The sequence below is a fragment of the Chelonoidis abingdonii genome, chromosome 9, assembly GCF_003597395.2.
Source record: "Chelonoidis abingdonii isolate Lonesome George chromosome 9, CheloAbing_2.0, whole genome shotgun sequence".
Taxonomy (NCBI): Eukaryota; Metazoa; Chordata; order Testudines; family Testudinidae; genus Chelonoidis; species Chelonoidis abingdonii.
Window position 1 is genome coordinate 1,977,583 of NC_133777.1, and position 16,337 is coordinate 1,993,919.

The 16,337-nt window shown below is 44.8% G+C and overlaps 1 protein-coding gene across 5 annotated transcripts in view; it reads right to left on the reverse strand.

Annotated features, from left to right (window-relative positions):
• PRKCB (protein kinase C beta) overlaps positions 1–16,337 on the reverse strand; it is a 272,295-nt gene that overhangs the window by 158,542 nt on the left and 97,416 nt on the right. For 4 of the 5 annotated variants that reach the window (XR_004372151.2, XR_012656472.1, XM_032769125.2 and 1 more), the window contains exon 3: positions 6,846–6,928. The exons of the other annotated variant lie outside the window; for it this stretch is intronic. Coding sequence is in view for 2 of the 4 variants with exons in the window: in XM_032769125.2 (XP_032625016.1) it covers positions 6,846–6,928 (83 nt within the window). In the remaining 2 variants the exon portion in view is untranslated. The remainder of the gene's footprint in view (positions 1–6,845; positions 6,929–16,337) is intronic. 5 annotated transcript variants of the gene reach the window in all.

A 16,337-nucleotide genomic window follows, 5' to 3' on the forward strand; every position in this document is an offset into this window, starting at 1 on the left:
TTGAAACACAGCAATTTAGTTTTATTTTAGACATCACCTTCCTAGGAAAAGGCAGCCCACAGGGAGCCTGCAATCTGCCGCTCGGCCGCTTTTCACAGCAAGGCATAACGAAAGCTCTTTTAGGAGCCATGTAGTCCCCTCCTCACTTCGCCAAAGTGACTGCCGAGCATGACTGACAAGAGTGGCTGCAAACTAAGTATTGCCGGAAGAGCTTCCCAAGAAAGTAAAAAAGGGGCTGGAGTAGTTGCTAACATAGTCAAGCAGGGGAGGGAGGGAGAGAGAGAGAAGTTAGAGACAGGGGAGAATTGCAGGAGAACCTGGAGTGGCTCTTAAAAAAACCCTTTTCCTCTTTATTGTTCATTACCCTCTAGCTGCTCAGATTCTCCTGCCTGTCCCTAAACCAGGGAAGCATTAGATTCTCTACATGTGCAGAGTCTAGATCTCTCTCTTCCAGACCAGTATCATATCTGCTTCCTCTCCACCCAAACCTCTGGTTCCTCTCTAGTTCTCCAGGACTCTTCCCAAAATGAAACCAAACGGGCTACTGCTACAGTAAGGCGCCGCTCTGTAAAGAGAAATCTGCCTTTGTGTTGGCCCAGAGCAGACCACGCTGTCATTCAACTGACCGAGTTGCTCCTTCCGGCCCTGCCCTTGGTCCGCCCTGGAGCAGGTGGAGGTTTTTGGTTGGGGAGAGGCAGTCAAAGCCCAGCCTATGCCCAGTGCCCTGGCCAGGAGGGCACTAGCAGCTCTTCACTGATTGCTTTATCTCTTCTCCCGCTCACACACCTGTACTGCGAGTAGCCCCCACAAAGGGGCAAGGTGCACCTGACCTCCTCCCCCCTCGCCCATGGGTAAGCAAGGTCAGCTCACAAGCAAGGCCAAGATGAGTACCGGTGGTGGGATCCAGCTCAAAGCTTTCACTGCTCTCCCACTGCCAAACTTCATCGGAAATCTCTTATACAAGAAAATGAGGTTAAGCGATTCGCCCTTTTCCAAATCCTTCCCTTTTATCTCTGTTGTAACTGTGCCTCCTGGCTACCTTCAATTATTTCGGTCTTTTAGAGGAAGGGCTCTACAACCTCCGTGCATCTTTCATTGATCGAAAACACTCAGCTGTTGTGTGTCAGCAGTTCCAGTTTACTGGTTTCCAAAGAGGCAAAGAAAAACCAAAAGCAAAACTTTGGAGGAGCAACGTACATTTGTTGCTCCCCAGCACATTCCTCATCCTCTGTGGCCATTTATTTGTGCATCTGCAGGTTGACTTGCAGTGTGGGGCCGAAAGCTCAAATTGCTTTTTTGTTTCAAAATCAAAACCCAGCAACAAAAGCCACAGATTGAAACGTTTTCCTCTGAGGTTATTTTGAGGCAAATATTTTGCTTTTGTTTCCAGACTCTTAAAAGCATATGGTCATTTTCTATATTACTGCTCCAAGCAATTTCAGATGAGTAAAAATGAATGCCAGTGTTGTAGGAACTAGTCAACAGAGAAATACAAATAATACATTTGTAGGGTACATCCCATTAGGTAACGGCTGTCCCAACTCGTATGCCCCAACTCGTATGCAATGGCGATGGTGCACCAGTCAATCATTAACATTGAGCACTTAACAGACCTTTGTTTACCAGCAGAAAGCACCAAGTTTTCCAAAGCAGATTCCAGCATCAACATTGGCAGAACATGCTACAAGTGACAAAACTTGCATGCAAGGGTGCACAGACATCTGCGCACGCTTACGCAATTTTTGAATGCAAGTACCTTTGTGTGTATGTGAAGACTTGTTCTGTGCACAGAAGCTGCCTCTGCACACAAGATGGGCACAATTCAGAAGGCACCTTTAAAAATTTCTCTGTAGGTACATTATAAAAGATTATTTATATGTAAAATCCTCTCTGTTTACAGGGCTCATGCTCCGTTGGGTCTGCTGGGGAGTTAGATTAAAACCAGCAGGATTAGGCCTCCTATCTTCCCATTTCCTTCAGCATTTGCCCAGTGGGAAGAGACCAAAAGATGAGGGATTGAACGCTGAAGCTAGAGCTACACTGGATATGAAATTGCATAGCTTTTAGCAAGTAGCAGTAAAGGCCCTCAGATTATCATGCAGCAAAGCTGGCTACAAGAAGAGGCAGAGGAAGTGTACACTATACTGCTCACGGGAACAGACAGGCAGGTATCGCTGCAATTTCATCTACCCATTGCTTAATGCTAAAATTAAAAGGCATCGGAACAGGTGTGGGTGCACAGAAGCCCTGTTAGAGAGATTGCTTGGCTGACTGAATTCAACTAGACACTTTCATGCTGGGCAAAAATGTCAAATATAATTTGATAAACACACTTCATACGCGATTCCCCACGCGTGCTCTAGCTCTCCTTCCGATTGTTGTGTTAATAGATATGGATCTGAATGGTGTAAACACCAAGGAGGGAGAAGATTTGAAAGGAAGGGGATGAAGTTAAATAAAAAAAATAAATGAGATTTTAGCTACACTTCAGGAAACGCTTCCAGAGAATGTGCCTCATTCTCTTTAACCTTTCCTCATAGGTCAGGTTTTCTAAACCGCTTCAAATTTTTGTTGCTCTCCTCTGGACTCTCCCCAGTTTGTTCTCAACTTTCCTAAAGTGCAGCACCCAGAATTGGACAGTGCTCTACTGACGCCTCACCAGTTCCGAGCAGAGTGGACAATTATCTCCTATGTCTGATACAGGACCTTCCTGGCAATACACTCCACAATAATATCAGCTTTTTTGCAACTGCCTCACACTCTTGGCTCATATTCAATTTATGATCCACTTTACCCTTCCCCAGCAGTGCTACTGCCTGACCTGTTCTTCCCCATTTTGTAGTTGATTTTTCCTTCCTAAGTGAAGTACTTTGCCCTTGTCATTACTGAGTTTCATATTGTTGTATCCACAAACTGATCCACATGCCTTATAATTCACAGAAACACGCCTCCACCCCCTCCACATACACCCACCCCCTCTACACATAGTAAACAGCAGGGTATCACAATGACACCACATATCAAGACTCTGGTATTTTCACAAAATCCACAGTACACTAAGAAGATTAAACGGCTAAAAGATATGCCTGTAAGTTGCTGACCTTGTGGTAGGAATCACCAGGTGAAATTCTATAGCCTGGGTTATGCAGAAGTTCACACTAGATGATCATAATGGCCTCTTCTGCCTTCCTACACAGGCTAATGGTTTGCAAAATGCTGTTCTTGCAGATCATTAGTCTGTTTGGCGCTGGTTTCCTTATTGTATTTCCCTTCTCCCTCCACTTACTAATTCATAACATTCAGTAATCAGCAAATTGACAGTAATTAGCGAGTTTCTCCCATATAGAAGAAAGCTTCCAACCAAGACAGCAGTAGTCTGACAAATGAGGTTTTTCCCTAGGCACTTCGGCTACTAGACAGGTTGTGCTCTGGATTCCTAGATTCCAAGGCCAGAAGGGACCATTGTCATCTTCTTGTCTGACTTCATGACTAGCACAGGCCAGAGAACTGCTCAAAACTAATTCCTATTGACACTAGAGCCGATCTTCTTGAAAAACATCGAACCTCACTTCTCCATCACCAGCAATTTTTCTACCCATCCCGTTCGTTGGTAAATTGTTTCAAGTGTTCGCTACCCTCCCAGTTAAGATTTATGCCTTATTTCCATTCTGAATTTGTCTAACTTCAGCTTTCACCATTGACTCTTGTTGACCTTTATCTGCTAGACTGAAGCCCATTATCAAATATTTGTCCCCCACGTAGGTAGTCTGGACTGCGATCAAGTCACCCCTGCACTGTCCAGAGGAAACAAAATGTGTCTCTTTCTGCAAAAGACATACCTACAAAACTGAAGTCTGCATGGGCCAGAAAAACAGCCTCCAGTTCTGAAAGAAAGCAACACTAGGCACCGTGGGAAACTCTCCCAAACAAAACCTAGCATGCTGGATAGAAGGTTTATCTACAACTCAACTGCAAAGTTTAGTATAAGGCCAGTTCCATTCTACAGCCTTCTGTGGGCACAGGTCTGCCAGTCAGGGGGGTGGTCTCCAGCCAGCATGGAGGTGCCAGCAGAAACCCATCACGTAGACACAGCTATAAAAGCAAAGCTGCACTTTTCCTGGTGCAGTTTGTTCCACTCCTAGGGGAAGTTTTACTAACCCAGTGCAGAGTTTAGCTTTGCCCATATAGCCACACGCACACTTGAGTGCTTTGCCAGCGTGGTGTTACCAGCATTCTAATACTGGCATTGCACTCGGTGTACAAACAATCAGAGCACTTATCCACGTACTTCAAGCACCAGTGCACTGTACGTGGAACAAGATCTGCTAAACACAGGGGAAAAAAGGGACCAGGAGAGTGGCTGAGTTACCTGCTAGCCCACGGATAAAGCAGTCCCCACAGAGCTGCATGCTATAGGAAGCAACACTCGAAGCACTGCTATGTCAACATTTTAAAAAAAAAAAATTACATGTTTTAATGTATTTACACTTAATCCTCCAGTGTGTGGAGGCCCCAAAACATCAGTTTTGCCAGGCTCCTCCTCTATCCCTTACAGCCATGGGGCCTGTACTATTCAGTGGGGGGCATATAACTGGCAGGTATTGACACCAGCTAACCTAGGGCCAGATACAGGAAGAGCCTAACCAGACTCTTTGTAACCTTCAGCCCTTTGGCAGGACACCGTAACTGCTGAACATATGAAAGCTGCATTTGCTTCTCCAGCACCATTTTTCTTATTCACCAACCAAGTCATTAAAACTGAACATACTGCAACAAGGGCTTTCTTTGAAGCTGAAGGACCGGGGTCAAGTACACTTCTGTGTTATACAATATCGTGAAGTGTGCTACTGACAGCACGGAGAAGTTAGCATGTAAACGTGCGAGACTCTCCCGTGAGGTGCCTCCTGCTGGTCTCTCAGGGAATTAGCTCATGCAGCCTTCGCCCCGCTGCTGCTTGGCCCCCATGTTCCTCCCAGGCCCTAGTGCCCCTTTAACTGGGTGCTGTCCCCTGGCAGTACCCCCCACAGTCTGGGTCTCCCCCTCTCAGGGGAACCCCCACCCACTACAACTAGGAGCCAGCATTTCACCTGCCATTACAGCTCCATTTGTAAAGGGGCCACGGCACTCTGGGATGTGTGCTCATGCCTCTGTTAGATTCAGTGACAGAGCCCTTCACGGGAAGGGCCAGAGTCCCATGACATGATGCAGAAAGGTGCCCTTTATAAATCTCAGCATGCAATCTAGTTATTCCCCACTTCAGATTCTAGTGGCAACAGAATGTATATTTAGCCACCACATTTGGTTAAACTTTAGCCTCCTGCTCCCACTGTTTCTATTTTTAACTAGCATTCTGGTGCATTGTAGTGTCTCCAGTTCAATCTCCTTTCTTGTAGCAGTTGCTGAAATTAATCAGTTTCCATGGTAAAGTTAAACCTTCCAGCCAGGCCTGAAGTGCATTGGCAAAAATAATTGCAGGGAATCTTACATGACTGATCCATGCCTGGCTGTGCCTCACACTGCCTGTCTTCTTCGTAGACATCAGGATTCACCAAGAAAAATGTAAATCATTCTTTAAACCACCACAATGGTTTGTGAGGAGATGGCTTTAAACGTGGCAAATTTTCACACTATAATTGTTCTATTTTTCAGTAAGCAATTATACTGGATACTGTTGCCTTGTCAACTGCATGTCATTCCTTCCTGGGAAAGTTAAAGTGATTGGTGCAAGGCTGACCATGCAAAGCAAAAGGGAGGTGTGAAATTGATTTAAATGTTTTTTTTCCTGGGGGCAGGAGAGGGTTTGACAAATATATGCATAATTTTAATTAAATCTGAGGGCTAATATTGTAATTGAGATTCTTGAAAAATATGTATTTTTTTCTGGTAAACACCCATGGCATTAAGATAATCAGGGATGACTTTGTATATTAATGACCAAGAGAATCTAAATTGTAACAGAGGTGAATTCTCATCAAATATTGGAGTAGTGGATAGGGCTAGCACTTTTAATAGTGACTGGATTGTGGCATGATAATTAAGGTGATGAAGAGGGGTCAGGATCAATAGAGTCTTTAGGGCTCAGAGGAAACCCTGTAGATTAGCCACCCACTAAAGACAGATTTTTAAAAACTACAACTCAACCTCTGACAGTTAATTCATCAGTGTGACAAAAGATGAAACGATCAGCTATTTCAGCTAGGGTAGATGTTTAAGAAGTATTGCTAGGGACAACAGAACAGTCTGCGAGGTCTTCTATAGCATGATTCGAATAGCTATTTTAGCACTAAGAAGTGTTTGGCAAGGGTTAATTAACCCTTGGAACTACAAGTTAGCCAGTGCAGGAGGTATATTAAATATGAAAAATTTGCAGATGGGGAACTGAGGCAGTAACTTAGTCAAGGTACCAGAGGCAGATGGGATGACAGCTCAGGTTCCCAACACTCTGCTCAAGCCTCAGCACTTCTTCTGTGACATTGAGGTGGTTCTGTCTCAACTGGCAACAAGTGATCACCTATCTGAAGGTCTTCATTATAAAACCTCAAAAATATACAAATAGTTCACATGACTAATAGTGCTGAAATTCGAGGATCATGTGAAAGGGCAACATTTTCACTGGCTAAACCATTATTGGCCAAAAGGTCAGCAGAATCTCTTCTCAAAAGCTTTGTTGTGCATACAAGAGACAAATAGAATGTTTATTGAGGGGCAATTTGCATTCAAGATCTGCCCCCATGATTTCAAGCAGAGGTTCAAATTTTTACTGGCAATCTGGCTCATGAGTGTCTCCCCCCATGACTTCACATTGCAAACCCATAAACAGGAGATCAGCTGCTAAATTTACTTACATCAGAAGCAGGACCTTTATCAGCACCCGGGCAGGAGAAAGTAACAAATTCATGGCACCGCTTGTGTACAACGAAGCAGCAAACTGCAAAGAAAATGCAGTGAAAATGTCAAATCAAAAATGTAAATGTAAAGCTTTTAACTAGTTACATCAAGATATGAGGCTTTTCCACAGGTGCACTAAAATATGCTGGATCATTACATTTCATTTTCTATTTCTTCGTAAGACATGCCTAATTAGCCTCCTATCAGAGCAATTTTTCAGAGATGTTGTTTTCTATCGGCAGGCAGAATTAATAGCATTAGTCAGTTATTTCTCAGCAAAAAGACACCCGCAACTCCTAAAGCAGATCATTTTTTGACAAGACGATGGTGGAATTTAAGAACAGCTTGTTGCATGATATCAACAGAGATCGTATTTCAGTGCAACTTCACTGACGTGAAAAGCTGAATGAGCATCATAAACAACTAATGGAAAGCGTGGATCACATCTACAGCCATTTAACTTAGCGTCACTGATGTTGGATGCTCTGAAGTTACCTCATGTATAAATCATTCTGCCACGCTCTGACTCCCACCTCTCTCGAGGTGAATGTACACTACAGGAGAGAAAGAGCATCAACAGATAGACAAGAGAGCTGCACAGCATAATGGAGATTTAGCCTTAAAGGGGTAGGCAAATAAGAAATTTGTGGGAGGAAAACTCTTCTCCAACCCAAGAGGTTCAGTAATTTGCCATACTATGAAACCAGTTGTCCCTTCCTCTTCTCTATAGCTTTTATATTTTACATAAGGAACCCATCCACAGATTCAGGGCCTGTGCGTGGAGGTCTTCTCTGTGGGAAGATCACAAATAAATAAAGTCACAGGATGCTAAGCCCAATGTTTTCAAACCTGGATGCCTAAAATTCCATCTACATGGCCTGATCCAGCAAAGCACTTAAGAACATGCCCAACTTTAAACAAGCAAGTCACGCCATTGAAGTCTATGGGACTACTCGTGCTTAGAGTTATATATGTGCTTACATGGTTTGCTTGATCGGGGCTGTATACAGGCAGTGAAATCAAAGTGGCCTGGCCAATTTGCTGAAAGTCACTTTGATTTGGATGCCTAAATACTAATTTAACTGTAGGCACCCAGGGGTGAAAGTGTTAGCCTCAGGGTTTCTGTACAGCTCCAAGCTATATACTGGCTTACTGAAAAGAACAGATATTTACTCCCATCTTACAAAATATTCACACCAGCATCTCTTGAAGAAAACCAAAGACTTAAGGGTACTCTGAGTCAGATACCTATGGTGCAAACACTGGCAAATTGTGAAGGTAAAGAAACCAAGATGTCACAAGGCATTAAGCCCAGAGTTCAATGTAGTATTGCAAACAAGATTAGGGGATTTAGGAGGGAGCTGAAAATAGTAGGCTTGGAAGTATTTGGCTGTATTGTTAAAAGCCCACGTGTTTAAATGATTGCATTTTACAAGAGCACAGATGGCGTATCATATAGAGGGGTGGGTGCTCAGCATTTCACTGGAGCTTAGTGGTGCACCCTGTATGGCTGGGCTCTACATTTACAGAGAAGGGAGCTTTTAAATTCAACCACTCTTCTTTCTGATCAACAAATGCACGTCCCTAACAGAACCACGTGAATAACTACCAGCAGAGGACGTGAAGTGAGACTCCTCCTGCTTCCAGACTGCAATTTTCTCATGTTCATAAAGGCACTGTGGAAAGCGATCATGAATATTTGAAATTTGAATGGTTTACCGAAGTCCTAGTCAAAGAAGTCACATGACCTTGTTTCTATTCTGAGCAGAATAAGTATTCAAGCTTAAACACACCACCACATGCGGATGTGACGGCCATCATCATCCTGGCTGACAATCCAGGGACTGAACCAAGGATCTGGAGAGCTACAACCAGGAGTTTTAGAGACTGAGCTAGAGAGCCCAGGCTTTGTAGATGGGGCTATAGCAGACTCATGGCCACCGCAGACTGAGCACAGAGGGTGTGAATCTCGGACATGCCCCAGTAGCTGTCAGCAGGGAAACAGGCTTCTACCACTTGAGCTAAAGGCAAAGTCACTAAGCCTGGAGTCAGTGGCAAGCTCTTCTCGGGCCTGGCTACAGAAAGCAGGAGACAGTCACATGCCTAAGGCAATATCTTACACAGGCACTTCCCATGCAGACTGCTGCATGCCAACAATTTAAACTCCAGTGTTTGAGTTTGCACCCTCGAGACCGGGATTATTTGACATTTTGCAGAAGAACCAACCCACAACAGAGCACAGCGCTGAAGGATTTGAATGAGTAGTTGTAGAAAGTGTGCATTAAACCCCTCCGCACGACCAGTCACCAGCCGTCTCCAGGTTAAACAAGACAAGATGCCAAGTGAAATGCTGCTTGGCCAAATGCACCCAGTCTCCTGTGTCCTCTCTCCCTCCCATCCTCGCCCAGCTCTGCACTACCTACCAGGTGTTCCATAGCCACGGTGAGCTCTCTAGCTCTAACTGGGGGCATAAGGAGAACTGAACGGCAGCTGTTAATAACTTGGCACGGGCTCTGGCTAGTGAAGAACTTGTCTGGATTAAAGGCAACTTTGACGACGACTCTTTTGGCTACATCACATTAGAACTCCATACTCCTCCGCATGAGCCTCTCTCTCCTAAAGCACAACTTCTTCCCCCGAGCAGCTCTGAAATTAAATTCAAGAGCAAAAGACAATACATAGGGCAAAAAGTTCAGCCTGGAAGGTATGAGACAGAGATGGAAATCACTGATGTGTGCAAATATGAAAATGAAGGCTTGATTACATGGGTACAGGACATCTTTTTTGTAGGAACAAAGCACAGAGTAAGTGAAACCTGCAGTCCTCTCATTTTAGCGAGATGTAGTAGGCCGTGTGCTCATCCATTTCCCAACATTTCATTATGAAAGAAGTGAAGGTAGATGGGTTTTTATGAGTGGCACAATTACTGCTAGTAATTTCTTCCCCAGTAGCAACTTGTAGGGCATGGAGGAGCCAATCCAAGTATCTGTCTTCTTGAACTACTGAGACTCCTTCACAGTTTCTCCTCTGCTCTCTAAAAGCAGCAGAGAATCCTGTGGCACCTTATAGACTAACAGACGTTTTGGAGCGTGAGCTTTCGTGGGTGAATACCCACTTCATCAGACGCAGGTAGTGGAAATTTCCAGGGGCAGGCATATATATGCTAGCAAGCAAGCTAGAGATAACGAGGTTAGTTCAATCAGGGAGGATGAGGCCCTGTTCTAGCTGTAGAGGTGTGAAAACCAAAGGAGGAGAAACTGGTTCTGTAATTGGCAAGCCATTCACAGTCTTTGTTTATTCCTGAGCTGATGGTGTCAAATTTGCAGATGAACTGAAGCTCAGCAGTTTCTCTTTGAAGTCTGGTCCTGAAGTTTTTTTGCTGCAGGATGGCCACCTTAAGGTCTGCTATAGTGTGGCTCTCTGCTCTCTGTTATAGTGTGGCTCTCTGCTCTCTGTTACTCATCTGTATACAAAGACAGCACAATCTGGGAAGCAGGAAGGAAGAAACTAAGAATCTATTAGCAACACTCTCCCTGAACCTGGGTACAAATTAAAATTAGCCTCCAAGACACACCCAAGTGCAGGCGCCCTCAGGATGTTGCACAATGAAGGGTAAATTCCATGGTGGCTTCTTTAATTTTTGCTTGGACTGTTACCAGTGAGGTTGTTACTGGCCTGAGTGGCCCTTCACTGTACCACTTTCCTCACTACCCTCCAAACATAAAGGAAAAAGTAAAAAAACTCTGCTGTTGAATGCAAGCTTCACTCTGAAAATCTAGAAGGCAGTCAGCAGTGCTCTCTGCCCAATACTGTGCTCAGGGACATCAACTCCAATTCATGCCTTGCCTGGCTCAAGGGAATCCACACTATAAATCTGAGTCAAGCAGTTTGGACTGAGCCTATATTCAAGATGTACAGGAATGGTATTAAATGTCACTTCTTATAATAAGCTGATAGCAATAGACCGCTGACAACAAAAGCAGGACTTGCCAACAATGAACAATAAAAGTCGGAGCAGCTTAAAAAGGCTGGATTAGAACTGAGCCAATGAAAAGATAAAGCTGGAGGTTGGTGCTTTAAGTTATTAGTGGCCAGTTTGTTAAATGTCTTCAGTTCTACTAAGGGGCTGGCTTCAGTTCACCTTCCTAACAAAAGTTTAAACTGTGTATTTCACTTCTGCCCTCCTCAACTGTTAACAAGATGAAGCTGGATATTCATGTGGGGACTGGATTATGCAGACTTGACAGTCTGTCATGGAACTTTTCAGCTTTATGAAGCTGCCCCACCTCAATTCTGTCTGAGAGCTGCAACTCTCTAATAGCTGAGTGCTCTATACAGAATGGCTGAATGGTCTACGTCTAGTTCCTAGTAGAAGAGTGCCCATCCACCTACCTACCTACCACCCCATGTGACACGCCATTGAGACTGAAGTCTCCTTCAGAAGGTCAGCGCTTCTGGTTGGGTTGAAGCAGCCTGGCAGTATGGTGTGGAGAAAGTACCACAGGCAGCCACCACAGCAAAGAACTTGGGCTATGGGTTGAGGACTCCAGTCTCCATGGTGTCTCACCCTGCATTAGAGCTTCTTGATCTTTTGATACTGAACTCGCCAACCCAAATAGGAGGTTCTCTTTGCTGCATGCTCCCCATTGCTGTAGACACCCTGCCGGCCCCAAACTGTCCTCCCCACCAACCAACCCCATTCAGCTTCAAACCATCAACTTAGTGCACCTGGTCATTCTCACAGCACTCACCAGGAGAGCCCCAGCAAGAGAGACCATGGACTGAGGCAGGTGGAGCTGCTCTTGCCTTCACTGCCTCTTTCCCTGACTAGTCGTTAACCCTCCCAGTCTTAGGGTGAACTCATTAAGAAACAAACAACAGGAGATGATCTAATTCCCTTCCCTGATTCCAACATGGGGTCACACAATTTGGCCACGAATTTGACTTATAAATGTTTCCCACTGTTTTGTTTCTAAGCCAAGATGGATGAGTCTAGGATGAAGTGATGAAATCCCTGGCCAGCAGGAAAATGACACAGACTTAGGAAAATGGATTTGCATTTGGAGAAAAGTGAACGGCAGCAGCAGAAGCTGCATTTACAGAGAGGCTTTAAAAATAAGAGCAACTTAAAAGAAAGTGGAACCCATAGGTGCACCCACCAGGCAGAGAACTCAGCCAGGGCAGGCCTCTCACCTCTTTCTGTGCCAATACAAGTCCTTCGGAGGAAAAGCTCTTCTTGGAAATCCATGCAATGGCTCATCCCAAAGTTAGGTCTGAGCTCCCTCTGCTGCTCCACACGAGGAAGTGAAAACACCACTCTTTTTCCAGAGCAGGAAAGACAGAAGTAAACTGAGGCAGCCACACTGATCCCACTCTATTGAAAACAGCAGGGAAATGAAGTGAGAGCTGTTTGCTGGACAGACCAAAAAGAATCAGCGGGGGAAAACCAGAAAGTGACCCAAATTCTAAGAGGATAAATATGAACAAGTTAAATGGCAAAGCGATTTTCACTAGGTAGTTGACAACATGTCATTTAAGCTCTTTAAGACTACCATCATCCCTGCTTTGCTTCTATTGTGAGACATCTACTACATCTCTTGGGACTGCGAACGCAACCACTAGAATGTGGCTGGGCAAAATGACTAACAAGCCAGAAAGATTTCAGCAAGAGAAACAGACTAGTCTGTCTGTGCCAATTTAGGCTCTGAGTAACGTTTAGTCTTGACAGAATGCCGGAACAGATGGCATCTGGCCGTATGGCCTTTACCTTTGTGGATACAAAAGGTAGCCTCATTACTGGACATGAGGAATACTCCAATTTCCATCACTAATGCTGGTTTAACACAGCTTTTCATCCAACTTACGACATTAACATTCATTTCCTCACTAGCTCTGTTATAGGGTTCATTTACAATTTCAGACACATGGGTAAGAGGCTTAAAGGTCTCCTGATAGATTAATGAGTTAGGTGGGAATTTTAGGAGTGCTCCTCATTTGCCCTAACTCTGCTACAACCCCAACTGTCTTTGATGGGAACAGAATGTGACCAACACTGAGCACTCTTGAAAACCCCACCCACTGGGTACATAGCACTTGCTGTTTCACCTGCAAACTGCTTGGTGTTGCAACTGCAGCTTTCCTTATCAACCTATTTACATATCCTTTGTATGACTGCGGGAGGTCAGCAGGAGCCGGGGGACCAGCGGACCCTCCACTGGAGCCGCCTGCCGCCCTCCCGGCGATCGGCAGAGGGTCCCCCGCGGCATGCTGCCCCAAGCACATGCTTGGCGTGCTGGGGCCTGAAGCTGCCCCTGATCCTAGGAGCTTTTATGAAGTCACCTTTATGCACCTTTCTTCAAAAGAACAAAATAAAAACAAATTTCAAAGCCATTTCAGTCTAAAGCTGTTCATCCCCTTAAGCCATTCTTCCCAGGATAGGCCAACGCTCCCCATGCCAATAAAGTGCTGAACTGGACTGTGTTTCCAGACAAAATAAATCTGAGGAACACCGTTACCAGTATCGGAATAAGCAAGATGCAATGAAGGTGAGAAGCCAGGTTAAAAGAAAAGTTTTGTTACTTATACCCTAGCATACTGGAACGGAGAAGGATTTTACAACTTGTCGTAGGACAAGGCTAGGTGAGGAGGGAAGACAGAACAGGATCAGTTTAAAGGGGAAAAGGGAAAGGGAGGATGGTAAAGGATGGAGATAGCATGGAGGGCAGGTGGAACAACACTTAAGAAGAGCAACTGTGAGAGCAGCTGGAGCCAATAGTCCATAAGCAGAAAGGAAACCAAGACACAAATCTGAGGCTCAACTTTGGCCTGTGTCACTTTCTCTTGTGAAGGAAGGAAGGAAAGCACCACGCCTTCATTTTAAGTATCCCACTACATGAGCAGCAGAGGTGTCGAAACATCCACTTCTAGTGACAAGAGAAATTAGGAAGTCTAGGTCTGCTCAGAAGTTCAAACCATCCCAAGTTTTGGAGGACAGCCTGTCCCCATGCTCTGTTGAGGTTTCATTTCAGAGTTTAATAATTAAGGAAGTCATTAAATATACATACACAGCTAACACCTCCTGGCCTTTCAGTGGCATCCTGCAGGGCACATTAGCAATGCAACATTCTGGCACCAAGCAGAAAAATAATTACGGTGCCTTCAAAATATTACATGTCACAGCTCAATTAAGCCAGCGATACCACCACCACCACCGCACACTGCAAATAAGCAGAGAAATCATCTTTGTGGTAACTGTGTACTGAGCAGCACTACAAAGCTATTAAATAGGAACACAGATTGTTGTGTCCATAACACAGATTGCTGTAATGGAAATCAATTGGGGGGAGGGGGGGAATTGCACAAAAAACCTGAACGTGTAACCCTCGCCTAACACATCCAGGGCCTGATCCAAAGTCAGTCAATAGGAAGCTTTCCATTGATTTCATTGGGCTTTGGCCCCAAACCTGCAAACATTAAAGCACAAGCCTAATTTTTAAATGGGACTAGTTACATGAACAGTCAGCTCTTGCCACTGAGTAATGAATGGGATTACTCACATGATGAAAGTGATGCAGGTGTTAATGTGTTTGCAGCATTGCGCTATAATTCTTACAAAGCTGCACTGCCGAACACAGAAGAAAGAAGATGATCAGATCTCTCTTCTGGTGTCTAATCCAGTGCTTCACACTGGAAAGAAATTACTCAATTTCCACTCTGCTGAGCAAAATCCAAGGTCTGATTTTCTACACAAATGTTCCTCATGCACAAAGCCCAATCAGGCAACTAAACATCTTTACATATACACTGGTACCTCTGGGAGGCACTCTTCTGCGCCGGTGTATTAATTTTATTACACTTGGGAGTTGTAAGATTGTATCTTCAGCAGTTTAGAAATTACAGTACAAGCAACAGCTTTCCCAGGTCTCTAATTAGACAGTTAATTTGTAGATCTGATATAGATAATAAAGACATCAAATCCCACAGATAAGCTGCACAGATCGTGAGCAGTTTGTAGAATCAAAAACAAACATTAACAGACATTCCTTTATCATTTGCCATTGCTTAACGCAGGAATGTTGCTGGCCTGAAATTCCCATTCAGTGAACAAATGTTATCTCTAACAAAGTCATTCAGGGGAGAAAACACTCACACACACACCCCTACACTCACACACCCCCTCTTCCCCTTCAGGTTTTAAGAAATCTTGTTTAGGAAACGTACCATTTTCCATACTAGCTTGAACACCAGATCCTCAGAATGGGTATCTTCCATCTGGCTGTGGCTAATATGGATGCTTCACAGGAAGATAAAAGCCATCCCTTTGCACCTGTGCAATACTGTACAAGTGGGAAGACACTTTCCCAGCAGTGAGGAAATCGGATTGACCCTGGAGTCCAGCATCATTTCATCTGAGATTTTTAAATGGGAAGCCTGTGTCGCAGGAGGAGGCCAGGAGAGGTCTAGATCAGGTGACCAAACTAAAGAATAGACAGAGTTTGAACTCGTCAATCCCTTGAATTTAACCGGCTGCACTCCAAGATCCATGCATACGCGGTGCTAATTGTGCCACCCAAATTGTATCTCTTTAAACTGCCGTATCTTATAGTCATGACAGAATTTCAGGAGAATGTACCTAACTGGGGAGAAGGCGTCCCTGACTCTGGAAAGCTGGTAGCAGCACCCAGTTTGCTCAGGACTGCAACTCAGAGTACAGAACTATAAACCACCCCTGGTGACTGAAGGCATCTTCAGCACAACTGCAGACTTGGGCCTCAGACACAGGCAAGGCCACACTCTCACAATGTACCATGTGCTGCAATGGGAACCTACTCACAGCAAGACAACAGCAGGCCAGCCCAGTTTGGCATGAAAGTGAGCACCACAAGTGAAGAGCCATTTCACAGCAGTGCTGTGTCAGCTGTCCACATACAAGCGGCACTGGGAACCTAATTCATGATGAGTTAGATGAGCAGCTCCAGTAAAAAGTCTGCCAGTAAAAGGACTAGATGTTTCAATTTGACTGCTTCCCTATAACAAAGGTTTTAGCACAGAAATAATGTGTCTCCAGCAATACATCAAAACAGCAGAATTCTGCAGCAGCAGCAAGACACCAGGGTATTTGCAAGCGTGTGTTACTCTGGTGGTAGGAAAGAAGAAAAGTGTGGAAAGTAAAAATCACTTCAAAGCTTCTCAGCCTAAGATGCAACCTGTAACAACTGTGACAGAGTTCCTCCATTACCTTGGTGGGTCCTGTGCTTATTGGTAGATTTGCTCACCTCAGTGATCTTCCCCACAGTCTGGGTCAGCTTCTCCTGTGTCTGATCAGGAGTTGGGAGGTTCGGGGGGAACCCGGGCCCACCCTCTACTCCGGGTTCCAGCCCAGGGCCCTGTGGATTGCAGCTGTCTATAGTGCCTCCTGTAACAGCTGCATGACAGCTACAACTCCTTGA